Raw genomic sequence first — 18,256 nt, 5'->3', positions numbered from 1 at the left:
TAAGAGTTTGTCTTGGCATTTTGTTCAGCACAGCATTGTGGGACGAAAAGCATGTTCCTGTGCTGTACTATTCTATCTTCTTTGTCCTCTTCCAATCTTTTACTCTCTAATCTGTTGAGTATCAGGTGACCAAAGTCAAATCCATGTACTACAAAAACTCAAATAAATTACCTATGGACAATTCATTAATATTGATAAACTACAGCCCTGTTATATTTATGTGTTAGAGAAGATAATGCAGCCAAGAAACAGCATTATTTTGTATAATCACATTAAAATGCGTCACAGATGAAGGGATGGCAAAATAATTCATAGTTATCAATTGTTGAGGTCCAAGTACTCAGGCTTGTTTGAAAGTGAACCAAAGGAGGACAGGAAAACAAAGACAGGCAGCAGCTTTGCTACAAACCAGTTATACCACAGCAAGGTCGAGACAAAATGCTGGAGCCACTCTGCGGGACAGGCAGCATCGCTGGAGAAAAGGAATGGGTGACGTTTCGGGTCGAGACCCTTCTTCAGATTCACATTTCAGGTCAAGACCCTTCTTCAGACCACAGCAACCGTCTCTACCATTAATGTTTGCTAAGATGATTCATAAAGCAGCTGAAAAGTAGTGACAATTCAATTTTATTCATGAAGAACAAACACATACCTTATAGGCCTCAACCATGCTTCAGTTTACATTTTGAGGCCATATATATTACATGATATCGGTACTAAAACAAAATCAGGTCTGGTGTAACAATTCAATCATTGCTGTAAATAAAATCTGCGATGGTAAAAATAAGAACAAATGAAATCCATTTGACTAACTTTTGCACATATGACAACTACTCAATTTAGATTAACATATTCATTGGTATAATTTTTCATGTAAGTAAAATATGGTTACTAATGACCCCTGCAGCAATTACAAATTTCTTGCCATTCTCATAAATAGGAAGAAGTTCCTGCCAAAAGGTTACCTTGATTGTAAAACAAGAATTTAATCAAACAATTTGGCGCATGGATTTGATCCCATCTTACTCTTATGTAAACAATTAAAGACTCTCTGAAGCCAGTGTGGAAATGCAAGATGCCTTTGAAGTTCTCTAAAGAATGTCATATATAAACCACAAGATCTGTCTCACTGTAAATAGCATGCTCATGTCCAGCTGACCTAACCTCTACGATACCAGAGCTGATTATAAAGAAATCAAATATTGGTATTGAGACTTAAGAAATCGATTTTAAGAGATGGAAATAAAAAGATTTTAAGACCATGATCATAATTTGTATGTGTGACAACACTTGAGTAGTGACTCGAACATATCTATAACTACACAATTATACATAAGGCTAATCATCAACTGCTAAATGAGCTGCAGGTACATCCAAAATGCAGATTCATGAGATGCAACTTTAAAAATACATATAAAGTAACTGTCAGAAGTCATTGGTCATGAGAGAAATTAAAACTAATATACTCCATTTATGCTGGGGCAAATTATTTTAACTTTAGTAAAAAAAAAATAATTTTGGAATCTTTAAAGAAAACATAGTTGAACTAATCTGCAAGAACTGAAGACATGTTGATCACACCATTCAATCCAATTTGGGTAGTAGAATCCCCAGCTCTAAGTAATACTTTAGTCCACATGCCACACATCCAGTTTCATCGCAGAAGACTGATGCAGAAATTCATAATCTTGCAGCAATATCATGATATGCAAAATCATCCATTTGTTTTTCTTGAAAATCACAAGTTGATATGTCAAGAGGAAATACAGATGGACAAAAAAAAAATAGACAAGTCATCAGTTCGGTATATTCTGCATTATCTAACTACTGAGTGACAGTACCATGATATTTTCAAAGCTACATCAATCATCAAACTAACAAACACATATTTGAATAACTAATGTGAAATGTTATTGGGAGAATTCTAACTTTACTTGGAAAAGCAAACATTTGGGTATAAAGATAAAATAAAAACACCCTATTCAAGATTATCTTCATGTAACCCCCGTATTATATTTAATGGACTGATTATATTCACCATAGTTCATAAATTAACTCAATCTTCTAATAGTTTTCAAATTGTACTTTGCTTCTGCAGACTATTTCTTCTTCTTTTCCTGTGTGGAAGTAAACCAAGAGTCCAGTAGTTTTTTGCTGTAATAAATCTGCCAGCCATGCACTTGCACTGCAATAACCAAGACCAAGTACATCACAGATACAGCAGAAAAGCCAAAGATGAATCGGTAGGCCTTTCCATGCCGGTATAGCTGCTGTGCCATGGGGAACATCTCCATGCTACCATAAATGATCGGGGCAATGGAGAAGAGGCCTGCGCTAATCATAGAAAGCACAAGGTAACTTATATTGTTACGAGGGAACGATACAAAACCAAAGATGGATGGTATAATGCTCAGCAGATATGGGTATTCCCACTGGTATGGCATAGCTATCAGGTCATGTGACACCAACTTCAAATGGCTGACAATAACCTGCAGAGTGAGTAGTGTCCAGATTACTAAATGTGCAATTATCAGCTTCTTGATCTCATACTTCAGAGTTACACTGTAAAGGAAAAAAAAAATCTAAATTAATATTCCTTGTTACATATACACATTTCATACTTAAAAACAAATATCTTTATATCATTTGCAAACAAGATACATTAGAATACAATATCTTCGGAATTTAAAATATAACGGTATCATACTGCCCATGAAATGATAAATAAAGTTTTGGCACCAACCTCCCCATCCTCTCAATGGAATCTCAAAGCAGCCATCTCATGGAGAAAAATGTGCAACAGAAACTAAATCAAAGTATTTTAAGTTAAGTAAATACCTACTTTAAGATGAATTTTATAGTACTTGATTGCATCTTAATATCTTCAATAGACATCCAGTGATATGCAATTTTTTTGGCTTATCTTAAAGCGTACAAATTAGCCAGAAAAAGCAGCCTACCAGAGGACTGGGAGAAATTCAGAGTCCAGCAGAGGAGGACAAAAGGCTTAATTAGGAAAGGGACAATAGATTATGAAAGAAAACTGGCAGGGAACATAAAAACTGACCGCAAAAGGTTTTATAGATATGTGAAGAGGAAAAGATTAGTTAAAACAAATGTAGGTCCCTTGCAGTCAGAAACAGATGAATTGATCATGGGGAACAAGGACATGGCAGACCAATTGAATAACTACTTTGGTTCTGTCTTCACTAAGGAAGACATAAATAATCTGCCAGAAATAGCAAGGGACCGGGGGGTTAAATGAGATGGGGGAACTGAGTGAAATCCAGGTTAGCCGGGAAGTGGTGTTAGGTAAATTGAATGGATTAAAGGCCGATAAATCCCCAGGGCCAGATAAGTTGCATCCCAGAGTACTTAAGGAAGTAGCCGCAGAAATAGTGGATGCATTAGTAATAATATTTTTTAAACTCTTTAGATTCTGGAGTAGTTCCTGAGGATTGGAGGGTAGCTAATGTAACCCTACTTTTTAAAAAGGGAGAGAGAGAGAAAACTGGGAATTACAGACCAGTTAGTCTAACATCGGTGGTGGGGAAAATTCTGGTGTCAGTTATTAAGGATGGGATAGCAGCACATTTGGAAAGGGGTGAATTCATTGGACAAAGTCAGCATGGATTTATGAAAGGTAAATCATGTCTGACGAATCTTATAGAATTTTTCAAGGATGTAACTAGTAAAGTGGATAAGGGAGAACCAATGGATGTGTTATATCTGGACTTTCAGAAGGCTTTCGACAAGGTCCCACATAAGAGATTAGTACACAAACTTAAAGCACACGGTATTGGGGGTTCAGTATTGACGTGGATAGAGAACTGGCTGGCACAGGAAGCAAAGAGTAGGAGCAAACGGGTCCTTTTCACAATGGCAGGCAGTGACTAGTGGGGTACCGCAAGGCTCAGTGCTGGGACCCCAGCTATTTACAATATATATTAATGATCTGGATGAGGGAATTGAATGCAACATCTCCAAGTTTGCGGATGACACGAAGCTGGGGGGCAGTGTTAGCTGTGAGGAGGATGCTAGGAGGCTGCAAGGTGACTTGGATAGGTTGGGTGAGTGGGCAAATGCATGGCAGATGCAGTATAATGTGGATAAATGTGAGGTTATGCACTTTGGTGGCAAAAACAGGAAAGTAGACTATTATCTGAATGGTGGCCGATTAGGAAAAGGGGAGATGCAACGTACACCAGTCATTGAAAGTAGGAATGCAGGTGCAGCAGGCAGTGAAGAAAGCAAATGGTATGTTAGCATTCATAGCAAAAGGATTTGAGTATAAGAGCAGGGAGGTTCTACTGCAGTTGTACAGGGTCTTGGTGAGACCACACCTGGAGTATTGCGTACAGTTTTGGTCTCCTAATCTGAGGAAAGACATTCTTGCCATAGAGGGAGTACAGAGAAGGTTCACCAGACTGATTCCTGGGATGGCAGGACTTTCATATGAAGAAAGACTGGATTACCTCGGCTTGTACACACTAGAATTTAGAAGATTGAGGGGGGATCTTATAGAAATTCTTAAGGGGTTGGACAGGCTAGATGCAGGAAGATTATTCCCGATATTGGGGAAGTCCAGACTAGGGGTCACAGTTTAAGGATAAGGGAAGTCTTTTAGGACCGAGATGAGAAAATCAATTTTTACACTGAGAGTGGTGAATCTGTGGAATTCTCTGCCACAGAAGGTAGTTGAGGCCAGTTCATTGGCTATATTTAAGAGGGAGTTAGATGTGGCCCTTGTGGCTAAAGGGATCAGGGGTATGGAGAGAAGGCAGGGATGGGATACTGAGTTGGATGATCAGCCATGAACATATCAAATGACGGTGCAGGCTCAAAGGGCCGAATGGCCTACTCCTGCACCTATTTTCTATGTTAACTGCACTGAAAGACTAATCAAATTTTTCTTATAAAGGTACAGAGTGCAGGAGTAAATCAGCCAGTCAGGCAACACCTTGGGAGAACATTGATAGGCGACATTTCAGCTCAGAACCCTTCTTCATACCCCATCACAATTAGTTTCAACAAGGGTCCCAACCCGGACTTCATACGATAGAACTTTATTTATCGCAGGAAGGAAATTAAAGCCCATGAAACGTGAAAATAAAGTGATGAGTGGTAAGGTATTGGGAATGTGCGAAGTTTGAGGTGGTGGTATGGGGGAGGGGGTGTCAGTGTCAGTCTACCCCACCACAGAAGGGGGAGTTGTAAAGTTTGATAGCCACAGGGAAGAAGGATCTTCTGTGGCATTCTGTCCTGCATTTTGGTGGAACCAGTCTGTTGCTGAAGGTACTCCTCAGATTGACCAGTGTGTCATGGAGTGGGTGAGCTGTATTGTCCAGGATGCTCCGCAGTTTGAGGAGCATTCTTCCCTCTAAGACCACCTCCCAAGAATCCAACTCCGCCCCAGGACGGAGCTAGCCTTCCTGATGAGTTTGTTGATCCTATTGGCGTCCACAGCCTTTGCCCTGCTGCCTCAGCACACGGCAACAAAGCAGATGGCACTGGCTACCACCAATTAGTAGAACATCTGCAGCATCTGATTGCAGACGTTGAAAGAGCGGAGCTTTCTCAAAAAGTACGGGCTGCTCTGTCCCTTCTTTTACGGGACCTCAGCGTTCCTGGACCAGTCCAGTTTACTGTCCAGGTACACTCCCAGGTATTTATCCTCCCTGGTAAACTACACATCCACACCATTGATGGAGACAGGGGTGTTCCTTTCCTCCTAAAGTCCACCATTAACTCCTTACTCTTGACGGTGTTGAGCTGCAGGTAATTCAGCCCACACCACTCAACAAAGTCGTTGACTACACCTCTGTATTCAGCTTCCCAACACTCACTGATGCAGCCCACAATTGCAGAGTCATCTGAAAACTTCTGTAGTTGGCAGGAGGCGGAGTTATATCTGAAGTCCAAGGTGTAGATGGTAAACAGGAAGGGGGAGAGAAGGGGGAAAGGGAGAAGCATAGAAAATAGGTGCAGGAGTAGGCCGTTCGGTCCTTCGAGCCTGCACCGCCATTCAATATGATCATGGCTGATCATCCAACTCAGTATCCTGTACCTGCCTTCTCTCCATACCCCCTGATCCCTTTAGCCAAAAGGGCCACATCTAACTCCCTCTTAAATATAGCCAACAAACTGGCCTCAACTACCTTCTGTGGCAGAGAATTCCAGAGATTCACCACTCTCTGTGTGAAAAATGGTTTCCTCATCTCAGTCTTAAAAGATTTCCCCCTTATCCTTAAACTGTGACCCCTTATTCTGGACTTCCCCAACATCGGAAACAATCTTCCTGCATCTAGCCTGTCCAACCCCTTAAGAATTTTGTAAGAGGGCGATATCTACCAATGTTCTTGAGATCACTGCCCGATCTGCTGAGTTACTCCCGCATGTTGTGTCATTTTTTGTCAACCAGTATCTGTAGTTCCTTGCTTCTCCATTTTTCCTTGTCTGGGTAAGAATGAATGCTTCCACCATGTCATAAGTGATTGTTACTTCCATTTGTTTTTGTAGTTCCAGCATTCACAAAAAAATTACTTTTGTTATATTACATCTATTTAAAAGAAGAATTTTAAAAAGTCACCTCATCTGATAGTGTGAAGCTACTTTCTCTCTATGGCGGAAGTCACTACCATCTGTTCCTGTTGCACGGGGACCAGCACGCGATGCCATTGTGAACAAACAACTTTCTCACCTGAGGAAAATTAAAGAAAGATTACAAGATAAAATAATAAAGTAGCCGCTCCTCCATGACCCAACAAGTTGAAATCCAGTTTGGTAGGTGTAGTAACTATTGTTGACTTCAGAAAGGGAATCCTGAAGGATCCATGAACCTGTCTTTATCAATGGGACGGCAGCGGAGCGATGCAAAGGGTCAAGTTTCTGACCAGGCATATCTCTGATGATTTGTCCTAGGCTCAACACGTTGATGCAATTATAGAGAAAGCTCATCAATGCCTCTACTTTCCTAGAAGATTGGAGAGATTCAGTCTGTCTCCGAATTATCAAACTTCTGCAGGTGCCGGTTACCCAACTGGTTGCATCAGTCTGGTTCGGTAACTCAAATGCCCAGGAATAAAGGAGGCTGCAGAAAGTCATGGATATTGCCTGGACTATTCTGGGCATTGCCCACCCACCATTGGAGGAAGCACTGCCTCAAAAAGGCAGTTAAGATCAAAGACCATGCCACCTTGGCTATGCTCTCATCTTGCTGCTACCATCGGGAAGGTAGAACAGCTTCTTCCCAGCAACCATCAAGCTCTTGAACCACACTGCAGAACCCTAACAACAACACTACCTCAGTAGTGTTCCAGTGAATACGACAATTAAACATTCTTGACATTTGAGTTTCTCATTCACTCCAGCTCAGTAGTCCACTATTTTTATGACTGGGTTACCATGTCTTCTGAGAAGACAGATGATTTATATTAGTTTATCTGCCTTTTCCAATTCCCCAGTATGTTTTTTGCTCCATCAATTTTAGCTGAATTCTATTTTACATATATACAGAACCTCAAGTTAAGTTGTAACAGTTCCTACAATCTTTTATTATGTTTGTTGCCGGTCTTTGCTGATAGGCAATGTTAGGAATGATGAGGGATAGCCAGCATGGCTTAATACGTGGGAAATGGTGGCTCACCAATGTGATTTAATTTTTTTGAAAGCTGCCCAAGAAGATTGATGATGGCACTCCTGCAGACGTCAGACGGTAGGCAAAAGGTGCAGGTGTAGGCCATTCGGCCCTTCAAGCCAGCACCGCCATTCAATGTGATCATGGCGGATCATCCACAATCAGTACCCCATTCCTGCCTTCTCCCCATATCCCGACTCTGCTATCTTTAAGAGCCCTATCTAGCTCTCTTGAAAGCATCCAGAGAACCGGCCTCCACCGCCGCAGATAATTCCACAGACTCACAACTGTGTGAAAAAGTGGTTCCTCATCTCCGTTCTAAATGGCTTACCCCTTATTCTTAAACTGTAGCCCCTGGTTCTGGACTCCCCCAACAACGGGAACATGTTTCCTGCCTCTAACGTGTCCAAACCATTTAATAATCTTATATGTTTCATTAAGATACCCTCTCATCCTTCTAAATTCCAGAGTATAGAAGCCCAGCTCCTCCATTATCTCAGCATATGACAGTCCTGCCATCCCGGGAATTAACCCATTCCCTCAATAGCAAGAATGTCCTTCCTCAAATTTGGAGACCAAAACTGCACACATACTCCAGGTGTAGTCTCACTAGGGCCCTGTACAAATGCAGAAGGACCTCTTTGCTCCTTTACTCAACCCCTCTTGTTATGAAGGCCAACACGCTTTCTTCACTGCCTGCTGTACCTGCATGCTTACTTTCATTGACTGATGAACAAGGACTCCCAGATACCGTTGTACTTCCCCCTTTCCCAACTTGACACCATTTATATAATAATCTGCCTTCCTGTTTTTGCTACCAAAGTGGATAACCTCACATTTATCCACATTAAACTGCATCTGCTATGAGACTTCTGTGACAGAGTCGGCACTATGGGGGTGCTGAAGCCGGCCCTGGGCCGAGCTGAACAGCAGGGGGGGAAGAGATTGGGTTGGGTCGTCGGCCGGCGGGTGTTGTGAGAGGTTGGTTGGGCTGTCTGCCAGCCGATGGGTGCTGCGAGGGGTCGGTCGGGCTGTCGGCCGGCCAGTGGGTGCTGTGAGGGGGTCGGTCTGGCTGACGGAGCTAGAGCTATGGGGGTGCTGCTGCAGGCGTCCCGGGCAGTGTGCAGGGCAGTGCTGCTCCCCACCATGTTGGCATTCAGTGTAATCATGGCATCAGGAGGGCTGCTACTGCTGATCCAGAAGGGCATGCTGGCCGAAGTACATGCGCTGAGCGGCCACACGTACGGAGCCCGCAGCTGGACCCAAAGCAGCTCCAGCCGTGGGCAGCTCTGGAAGGGGGATGAGTTTAGGGTTAGGGATTTTCCTCTCAGTGGAAGATGCCTTAGCCTTCCCCTAGCCTAGCATTGCCCCTGTCCCACTATGGCCTTGACCCCCCCCCACTCTGCACACTGGCAGTCAGTGCAGTTCAGTAAACTGGGGAACACATAGGATCTGCCCTCACCCATTAATTAGGCGGGTTCAGGAGCCAGTGAAACCCAGGACATCTGCGGCAGTCCCGTATTCAATGTTCCCATATACAGCTATATATTATTGAGCACAAGAGGGCACTGTTACGTTTTCTAATTAGCTTAGCAATTCCTTATCAATGATGTTTTATCTAAATCGGTGCCAAATTTCAAGTAAATACCAGACATGGGTCACAAAAGTTAAAATCTAGAGTCCTTTTGGCACCTCGGCCTAAAAGACGAGTGGAGAGACTGTTCCTTTTTTCCCCTGGTGTATAGGAGCTGATTAATGACCTTATAGAGGTTTATCAAATCATGAAGGCCATAGAGTAGGTTAATACCCAGCATTTTGCACAGGGTTTGGAAGTCTAGAAGGCATAGGTTTAAGGAGAGGCAGGTAAGATTTAAAAGGGATCTGAGGGGCAATGTCTTCCACATAGAGGATGCATGAAATGAGTTGCCAGATTAAGCAGCAGAGGCAGACAGATTTAAAGTCATGCAGCGTGGAAACAGGCCCTTCAGCCCAACTTGCCCATATCGAGCAAGATGCCCCATCTACACTGTCTGCATTTAGCCCATATCCCTTTAAATCCTTCCAATTGCACCTGCCTCAATTACCACCCATGGCAGCTCATTCCATGTACCCACCATCCTGTGTGAAGAAAATTGCCTCAGCTTCCTATTAAATCTTTCCCTTCTCACCTTAAAACACATCCTCCTGTTCTTGATTTTACTCTGGGTAAAAGTGTGCATTCACCCTATCTATCCCCTCATGATTTTATACACTCTTATAATATCACCCGTCAGCCTCAATTGCTCCAAGAAATAAAGTCTTAGCCTGCCCAACCTCTCCTTATAGTACTGGACCTCATGTCCTGGTTACATCCTCGTAAATCTGTTCTGCACTCTTTCCAGCTAAATGACATTGTTCCGATGGCAGGGTGGCCAAAACTGAACACAATACTCCAAATGTGGCCTCACCAACATCTTGTACAAAAGTAACATAACATACCAAATTCTCTCCTCAATGAATGCCTTCTTGAGCACCCCACATACCTGTAATGCCACTTCCGGAGAACTATGTACCTGCACTCCTAGATCCCTCTGCTCTACAACACTCCCAGGGCCCTTCCTTTCACTGTGACGGTCCTGCCCTTGTTTGACATCCAAAAATGCAATAACTCGCACATATCTGCGTTAAACTCCATTAACCATTGATGCCCAGTTGATGTCCATTTGCCCAGTTGATCAAGATCCTGCTGTAATTTTTGATAATCTTCTTCACTATCTGTGATGCCACAAACTTTAGTGTCATTTGCTAACTTAATCATGCCTTCTACACTCTCACCCAAATGACTGATATAAATTACAAGCAGCAATGGGCCTAGCACTGATCCCTGAGGAACATCACTAGTCACAGGCCCCCAGTCTGTAAAACAATCTTCCACCTTCACCCTCTGCTTCCTTTCCATGAGGCCAATTCTTTATCCAGTCAACTAGCTCTCCCTAGATACCATCCAATCTAACCTTCCCGAGCAGCCTACACACAGAACCATATGAAATGCAAAGACATTTAGCTAGGTCCTCAGCCAGAAGGATCGCAACCAGAAACGTTGCCCATTCCTTCTCTTCAGAGATGCTGCTTATCCCGCTGAGTTACTCCAACATTTTGTGTCTATCTTCATTGTGGACCAACATCTGCGGTTCCTTCCTACACTTATGTACATGGATAGGAAAGGTTTGGAGGGATATGGTCCAGGGACAACCAAATGGGAATAGCTTAATTAAGCAACTTAGTCGCCAGGAACGAGTTGGACTGACCGGCCCGTTTCCATTCTGTATAGCTCTAAGACTCTAGATTTAAACTAGACTGACAAGGGGGCGAGACCTAGTCACAGTGTATCAGATGAGAAAGATGAAGCAAATATAAAGGCTAAAGCAAGCACATTCAGTTTGCTGACAAGTACAGAGGCAGGGAGCGTGGAAAGCCTGAAAGGCTACATTGCATTTACATTAATGCAATAAGCCTGACAGGCAAGGCAGATAAATGCAGAGCATGGAACAGCACACGGGACTATGTTATTATAAATATTACAGAAAGAGGTTTGCCCCCGGAAGCTCCATATTGCAGGATGCCAATGCTTCGTGTGTGACAGAGGTAGAGGTAAGAGAGATGGGGTAGTTGCTCTATTGATTGGTGAGAACAACATGGCAATACATAGAGAGGATATCCTGGGCCAAGCATCTAGTGAGGCCAAACGAATAGTACATAGAAATTTTAAAAGGGATGGAGTGGGAAAAAAACTAATCGCATTGATAGGATTATACTAAAGCACCCTCCTCCCCCCACCCCCAACATTGTTAATGAACATTAGAGTGTACATGTAGGGAATCCTCAGATAAATGTAGAATAGGCGACTTTACCTTCCCTAAGGTAGACACAAAATGCTGGAGTAACTCAGCAGTGCAGCAGCATCTCTGGAGAAGGAATAGGTGATGTTTCAGGTCGAGACCCTTCTTCAGACTCAATTTCACAAATTTACCTTCCCTTATATTGACTGGGATTGCCTTAGTACAAAGGGACTAAATGAGACAGAATCTGTTAACTGTTTCCAATAACATTTTTTGAAGCAATGTGCAGCTGGTCTTACTAGAGAAGAGGGTACACTCAACTTCCTCTTTTGAAATGAGGTTGGTCAAGTAGTCAATATGTCAGTGGGGGAGCACTTTGGGGCCAGTAACCGTAATTCAAGATAACATGGAAAAAGATAGAATTGGTCCTCTGGTTACAGTCCTAAATTGAGGAACGGTTAACTCAGTTGGCATCAGACAGGGATTCTTAGTAGTCGACTGAGAGAGACACTTTGCATGTACAGAGGTCTATTAAAAGTGAGAAAGGTAAAATTCAGAGCCAGCACATTCCCATTAGATTGAAGAGCAAAACTGGCAAGATTAGGGAACCCTTGTTGACTAGGGATATTTAGGGTCCAGTAAAGAGAAAGGAGGCAGTTGTGAAGTATTGGCAGCTGAGATTAAGTGAGAGTACAAGCAATTGAAACAGTATACTTAGAAATTTTAGATTGACAATAGGTGCAGGAGTAGGCCATTCGAGCCAGCACCGCCATTCAATGTGATCATGGCTGATCATCTCCAATCAGTACCCCGTTCCTGTCTTCTCCCCATATCCCCTGACTCTGCTATCTTAAAGAGCCCTATCTAGCTCTCTCTTGAAAGTATCCAGAGAACCGGCCTCCACTGCCCTCTGAGGCAGAGAATTCCTCAGACTCACCACTCTCTGTGAGAAAAAGTGCTTCCTCGTCTCTGTTCTAAATCGCTTACTCCTTATTCTTAAACTGTGGCCGCTGGTTCTGGATACCCCCAACATCGGGAACATGTTTCCTGCCTCTAGCGTGTACAAACCCATAACAATCTTATGTTTCAATAAGATCGCCTCTCATCCTTCTAAACTCCAGAGTGTACAAGCCCAGCCGCTCCATTCTCTCAGCATATTCCCGCCATCCCGGGAATTAACCTTGTAAACCTGCGCTACACTCCCTCAATAGCAAGAATGTCCTTCCTCAAATTAGGGGACCAAAACTGCACACAATATTCCAGGTGTGGTCTCACTAGGGCCCTGTACAACTGCAGAAGGACCTCTTTGCTCCTATATTGAACTCCTCTTGTTATAAAGTCCAACATGCGTGCCATTTGCTTTCTTCACTGCCTGCTGTACCTGCATGCTTACTTTCATAGACTGATGAACAAGGACCCCCAGATCCCGTTGTACTTCCCCTTTTCCCAACTTGACGCCATTTAGATAATTTGCCTTCCTGTTTTTGATACCAAAGTGGATAACCTCACATTTATCCACATTGAACTTAATCTGCCATGCATCTGCCCACTCCCCCAACCTGTCCAAGTTACCCTGCATTCTCATAGCATCCTCCTCACAGTTCATACTGCCACCCAGCTTTGTGTCATCTGCAAATTTGCTAATGTTACTTTGAATCCCTTCATCCAAATCATTGATGTATATTGTAAATAGCTGCGGTCCCAGCACCGAGCCTTGCGGTACCCCACTAGTCACTGCCTGCCATTCTGAAATGGACCCGTTAATCCCTACTCTTTGTTTCCTGTCTGCCAACCAATTTTCTATCCATGTCAGCACTCTAGCCCCAATACCATGTGCCCTAATTTTGCCCACTAATCTTCTATGTGGGACCTTATCAAATGCTTTCTGAAATTCCAGGTACACTACATCCACTGGCTCTCCCTTGTCCATTTTCCTAGTTACATCCTCAAAAAATTCCAGAAGATTAGTCAAGCATGATTTCCCCTTTGTAAATCCATGCTGACTCAGACCGATCCTGTTACTGCTATCCAAATGTGCGGCTATTTCATCTTTTATAATTGACTCCAGCATCTTCCCCACCATCGATGTCAGGCTAACTGGCCTATAATTCCGTTTTCTCTCTCCAGCCTTTTAAAAAAAAGTGGGATAACATTAGCTACCCTCCAATCCACAGGAACTGATCCTGAGTCTATAGACCATTGGAAAATTATCACCAATGCATCAACGATTTCTAGAGCCAAGTACCCTGGGATGCAGACCATCAGGCCCTGGGGATTTATCATCCTTCAGTCTCATCAGTCTACCCAACACCATTTCCTGCCTAATGTGGATTTTCATCAGTTACTCTGTCACCCCAGATCCTCTGGCCACTACTATATCAGGAAGATTGTTTGTATCCTCCTTAGTGAAGACAGATCCCAAAGTACCTGTTTGACTTTGGGATTGACTTGGCATTGTGTAAAAAGGAACTGCAAATGCGAGTTTACACCAAAGATAGACACAAAATGCTGGAGTAACTCAGCAGGTCAGGCAGTGTCTCTGGAGAAAAAGAATAGGTGACGTTTCGGGTTGAGATCCTTCATCAGACAGTCAAGGAGGGTGAAACTAGAGGGATGGGAAGGTACTGCAGAGCCTGCATCAATGACTCAGGAAAGATGGAGCCCAGAATGGTCACAAATATTTCACAAATTTGATTAGTTTGAAGTGATGACCAAGAGAATTGATAAGGCAGGGCAATGGATATTATCTACGTGGCAAGCTGGTCTGGAAGGTTAGAATGCATGGGAACCATTTGGATCCAAGATTGGCTAAAACTAGAGGAAAGGTGGCTGAGAGGAGATCTTAAGAGGGTTATAAATTTGTGAGGGACATAGATGGGGTAGATATGATTCCCGTGGCAGGAGTGACCACTGGCTTCACGCCTTTCACCTTTGCTTTATTGAGATCCTGGTTTCAGATTGAATCAAATAATTTATAATCAACTCGCATTCTATCCTCAAGATAATTAAAACCTTCTTAAGTACCAGAACATCAATTAATATAGCATAACTCAATTTGACTCCCAATCCTACCACACTCCCTCAAGGTAATGAATGCCTCAGACTCCTTACCTTCTTCTAACCCCCCCCCCCCCCCCCCTTTTCCTTGTCCTGGTGCTCCAGCTGACACATTGAGGTACACCAATGCCTACTGCCTCAAGGGACCAGGGAGTTCAGTATGTGTCCAACAACTCTTTGCAATTTCTACAGATGCTCTCTAGAAAGCATACTATCAGGTTGCATCACAGCTTGGTTTGGGATGAGCTCTGCCAAAGACCACAAGAAATTGTAAAGAGTGTGAATGTAGCCCTGATAAGCACACATACCAGATTCCTCAACATCAACTCCATCTACACTTCACACTGCCTTGGGAAAGCCACCGATATAATCAAGGGGCACAACATGCTGGAGTAACTCAGCAGGTTAGACAGCATCTTTAGGTCAACAGAGAAGAAAGTTGGAAAAGGGGACAGGCAAGACAAAGCCTCTGGTAATAGGTGGACTGAGACGAGGGGGGTTTTGATAGACAGATAATTGGAATAAAGGCCAGAGATAAGAGGTGAAAGATTTGAGGAGCTGCAGATTACTCCTATGTCACGCTTTCTGCTGCCTCTCCCATTTTCCAGCTTTCTTCTCCTCCCCCATCATTCTGAAGTGTCTCATCCTGAAACATCATCTTTCCATGTTCTGCAGAGATGCTGCCAATCCTGTTGAGTTAATCCAGCATTTATATCCTTGTGTATATTAACCAGCATCTGCAGTTCTTTGTTTCAACATTATCAAGAGCTTTTTTCAACCCATTCATTCAATCTTTGCCCTCTTCCATCAATCAGAAGACACAAAAGATTGAAAACATATGCCATTCGACTGGAACAGCTTCTTCCCCTCTGTTATCAGTCTTTCCATATTTTATGGGATAGTCCCGCTCTCCATTGTGGACACTGGACTTTTTCTCTAACTGTAATACTACGATAGTCTAAAACTATATTATGATCTTCAATCTATCTCTATCTCTGGCAACGGTCCCCAAGTGCCTGAAAACAGCCACCATAGTGCCGGTGCCGAAAAAGTCCAAAATCACCAATCTCAACGACTACCGGCCGGTGGCCCAGACTCCAATCCCCATGAAGTGCTTCGAAAGGCTGGTCCTCTCCCATATTAAATCCAGCATCCCTGCCTCACTGGACTCCCATCAATTTGCATACAGGGCAAATAGATCGACAGAGGATGCCATCTCTCTGGCCCTTCACACTGTCCTGACTCACCTGGACAGACAGGGCACCTATGTGAGGATGCTCTTCATTGACTATAGCTCTGCATTCAATACGGTCATCCCCACCAAGCTCACCACCAAACTCCACCAGCTAGGCCTCAGCTCACCGATATGCGCTTGGATCCTGAACTTTCTCACGGAGCGACCGCAGGCAGTGAGACTGGGCCCGCACCTGTCCTCCACCATCACCCTGAGCACCGGCACACCACAGGGTTGTGTACTAAGCCCCATGCTCTACTCCCTCTTCACACGACTGTGTCCCTGCATTCGACACCAACACCATCGTGAAGTTTGCAGACGACACAACAGTGATTGGGCTGATCACCAACGGTGTTGAAACAAACTTGAGCGGAGGTGCAGAACCTGGCGGACTGGTGCGCCAATAACAACTTGGCACTAAACACCTCCAAGACCAAGGAGCTGATTATTGACTTCAGGAGGTCCCATTCTGGAGAATACGCCCCAATCTCCATTTACGGGGAAAGTGTGGAGAGTGTCCAGCTTTAAGTTTCTGGGCACTCACATTTCAGAAGACCTCACATGGTCCACAAACACCGCCGCGCTGGTCAAGAAGGCACAGCAACGACTGTTCTTCCTGAGGACATTAAAAAAGACTGGTCTGCCCCAACAGCTGCTGACAACGTTCTACCGCTGCACCACAGAGAGCATACTAACGTATGGCATCTCTGTGTGGTATCTCAGCTGCACGGAGGCGGAGAGGAGAGCTCTTCAGCGCGTCGTCAACAGAGCGCAGCGGATCATCGGGACAGAGCTACCAGCCTTGGAGGGCATCTACCACACGCGGTGCCTCAGGAAGGCCCTCAGCATCCATAAGGACTCATCACACCCCTGCCACGGTCTGTTTCAACTACTTCCCTCCGGCAGACGTTACAAGGCCTTCTACGCCCGAACCTCTAGACTCAGGAACAGTTTTATCCCAAGAGCTATAGCGGCTCTGAACCGGCCCTAATGAGTGCCCCCCCACCCACTCCCTTTGGACAGTCTCCCTCAGATGGTCACGTCAATCAATTCAGCTTGCTTATTTATGTATTGTATTTATTTACCTTTCTTGTACATCAGTGGAGCTGCACACTAAATCTCGTTGCACTGACGTGCAATGACAATAAAAGATATATTATTATATTATTATTATGCACTGGTATTTTTCTCTTTGCACTACCTGTTGTACATGTGTATGGTTTGATTGTACTCGTGTATAGTATGATCTGATTTAATTGAATAACACGCAAACAAAAGGTTTTAATTGCAGACACAAGATACTACAAGAAGTCTGAAGAAGGGTTTCGGCCCGAAACGTTGCCTATTTCCTTCGCTCCATAGATGCTGCTGCACCCGCTGAGTTTCTCCAGCTTTTTTGTGTACCTTCGACTTTCCAACATCTGCAGTTCCTTCTTGAACAAGATACTACAAATGCTGCTTTACAAAAAAGGCGCAATTTGCTGGAATAACTCAGGGGATCAGGCAGCATCTCTGGAGAACATGTTATTTCAGGCCAGGACTCTTCTTTAGACTTTTTCTCTGCACCTCGATGCAGATGATAGTAATAATTTAATACGAATCTAGAATCACACCATTCATTTATATCACCACCCTGCGCAAAATCGTCCCTCCCACCCCGAGCCCCAAAACCTAACCAGGTCACCCGAGTTTTTAAATCATCCCTCTCCGCCACCACCTTATTCCAAACGCCCAGCCCCTCCAGCTTTCATCTACAACCATTCCAGAGGCCAAGTCTACCCCAACTCTAGATTACACCGTGGCCCCTTGGCCTCTGCTAACCCTCTGCCTGCTGCCCTGTCCACCCATGGTCCTGCCCTCAACCCTTCGTCCATCCAGTCTGAGCTACCGTGTATTACTATCCCACGGCTCCTCTGCAAATTGCGCCAGGTGGCCGTGTTTCATGGCAAAAAGGCGATGGGCTGATGCAAACAAAGCAATGTAGGAAGCGGAAGCCCGCAGGCTGAAAAAGCCGGGCCAGCTCGACATGGCTGCGGCAAAGTTCACTCACCCAGACACCGGCCGCAACAGCGCTGCACCAGCCGACTGACTCAGCGTGCGTCTACCACACTGCGCCCGCCGCGCTCCCGTTGCTCCGTCCGTTGTTCCCGCCCGCTCTGCGCCGCGCGCCCGTCCGTTGTTCCCGCCCTCGCTGCGCCGCGCGCCCGTCCGTTGTTCCCGCCCACACTGTTTAGCCCAATGATACTAGAGAAGCAAGATAGGCCACACCTCCGAGATCCAATGGACTGACGTGTAGTACGTAACGTAACGTAACGGAACGTCCCGGCCGCCATTTGTAAATGTAAAACGCGACTTCCGGTATGCTTCCCGCTGTGTAATCCGCTCTATCATCTTTGGTGTAATCAGAAAAGATCTTAAGTCTTTGGTAATCAGTGTTTGATATAGCTCATCTATCACATCACATACTTTAGTTAATTTTATTGTAAGTGTTTTCCCCCATTTCCCTCCCCA

The 18,256-nt window shown here is 44.3% G+C and overlaps 1 protein-coding gene across 1 annotated transcript; it reads right to left on the bottom strand.

Moving 5' to 3' along the window:
- Positions 1–610: 610 nt before the first annotated feature.
- Positions 611–17,949, bottom strand: jagn1 (jagunal homolog 1). The gene is made up of 3 exons (XM_033032655.1): positions 17,796–17,949; positions 6,590–6,700; positions 611–2,562 (listed from the first exon to the last, which is right to left on the bottom strand). Exons 2-3 carry the CDS (start codon positions 6,676–6,678, stop codon positions 2,100–2,102), a joined length of 552 nt encoding a protein of 183 aa, XP_032888546.1. The 5' UTR covers positions 6,679–6,700; positions 17,796–17,949; the 3' UTR covers positions 611–2,099.
- Positions 17,950–18,256: the final 307 nt, after the last annotated feature.

Source organism: Amblyraja radiata, chromosome 14 (genome assembly GCF_010909765.2).
Source record: "Amblyraja radiata isolate CabotCenter1 chromosome 14, sAmbRad1.1.pri, whole genome shotgun sequence".
NCBI classification, from domain to species: domain Eukaryota; kingdom Metazoa; phylum Chordata; class Chondrichthyes; order Rajiformes; family Rajidae; genus Amblyraja; species Amblyraja radiata.
This window is presented reverse-complemented; position numbering and strand designations above follow the sequence as displayed.

Excerpts from the sequence above, each read along its gene's own strand:
- jagn1 (XM_033032655.1), bottom strand. The coding sequence starts at position 6,678 with ATGGCATCGCGTGCTGGTCCCCGTGCAACAGGAACAGATGGTAGTGAC. Across the intron at positions 2,563-6,589 it reads GCTTCACACTATCAGATGAG|TGTAACTCTGAAGTATGAGA; the intron begins GTGACTTTTTAA and ends TTTCCTTTACAG.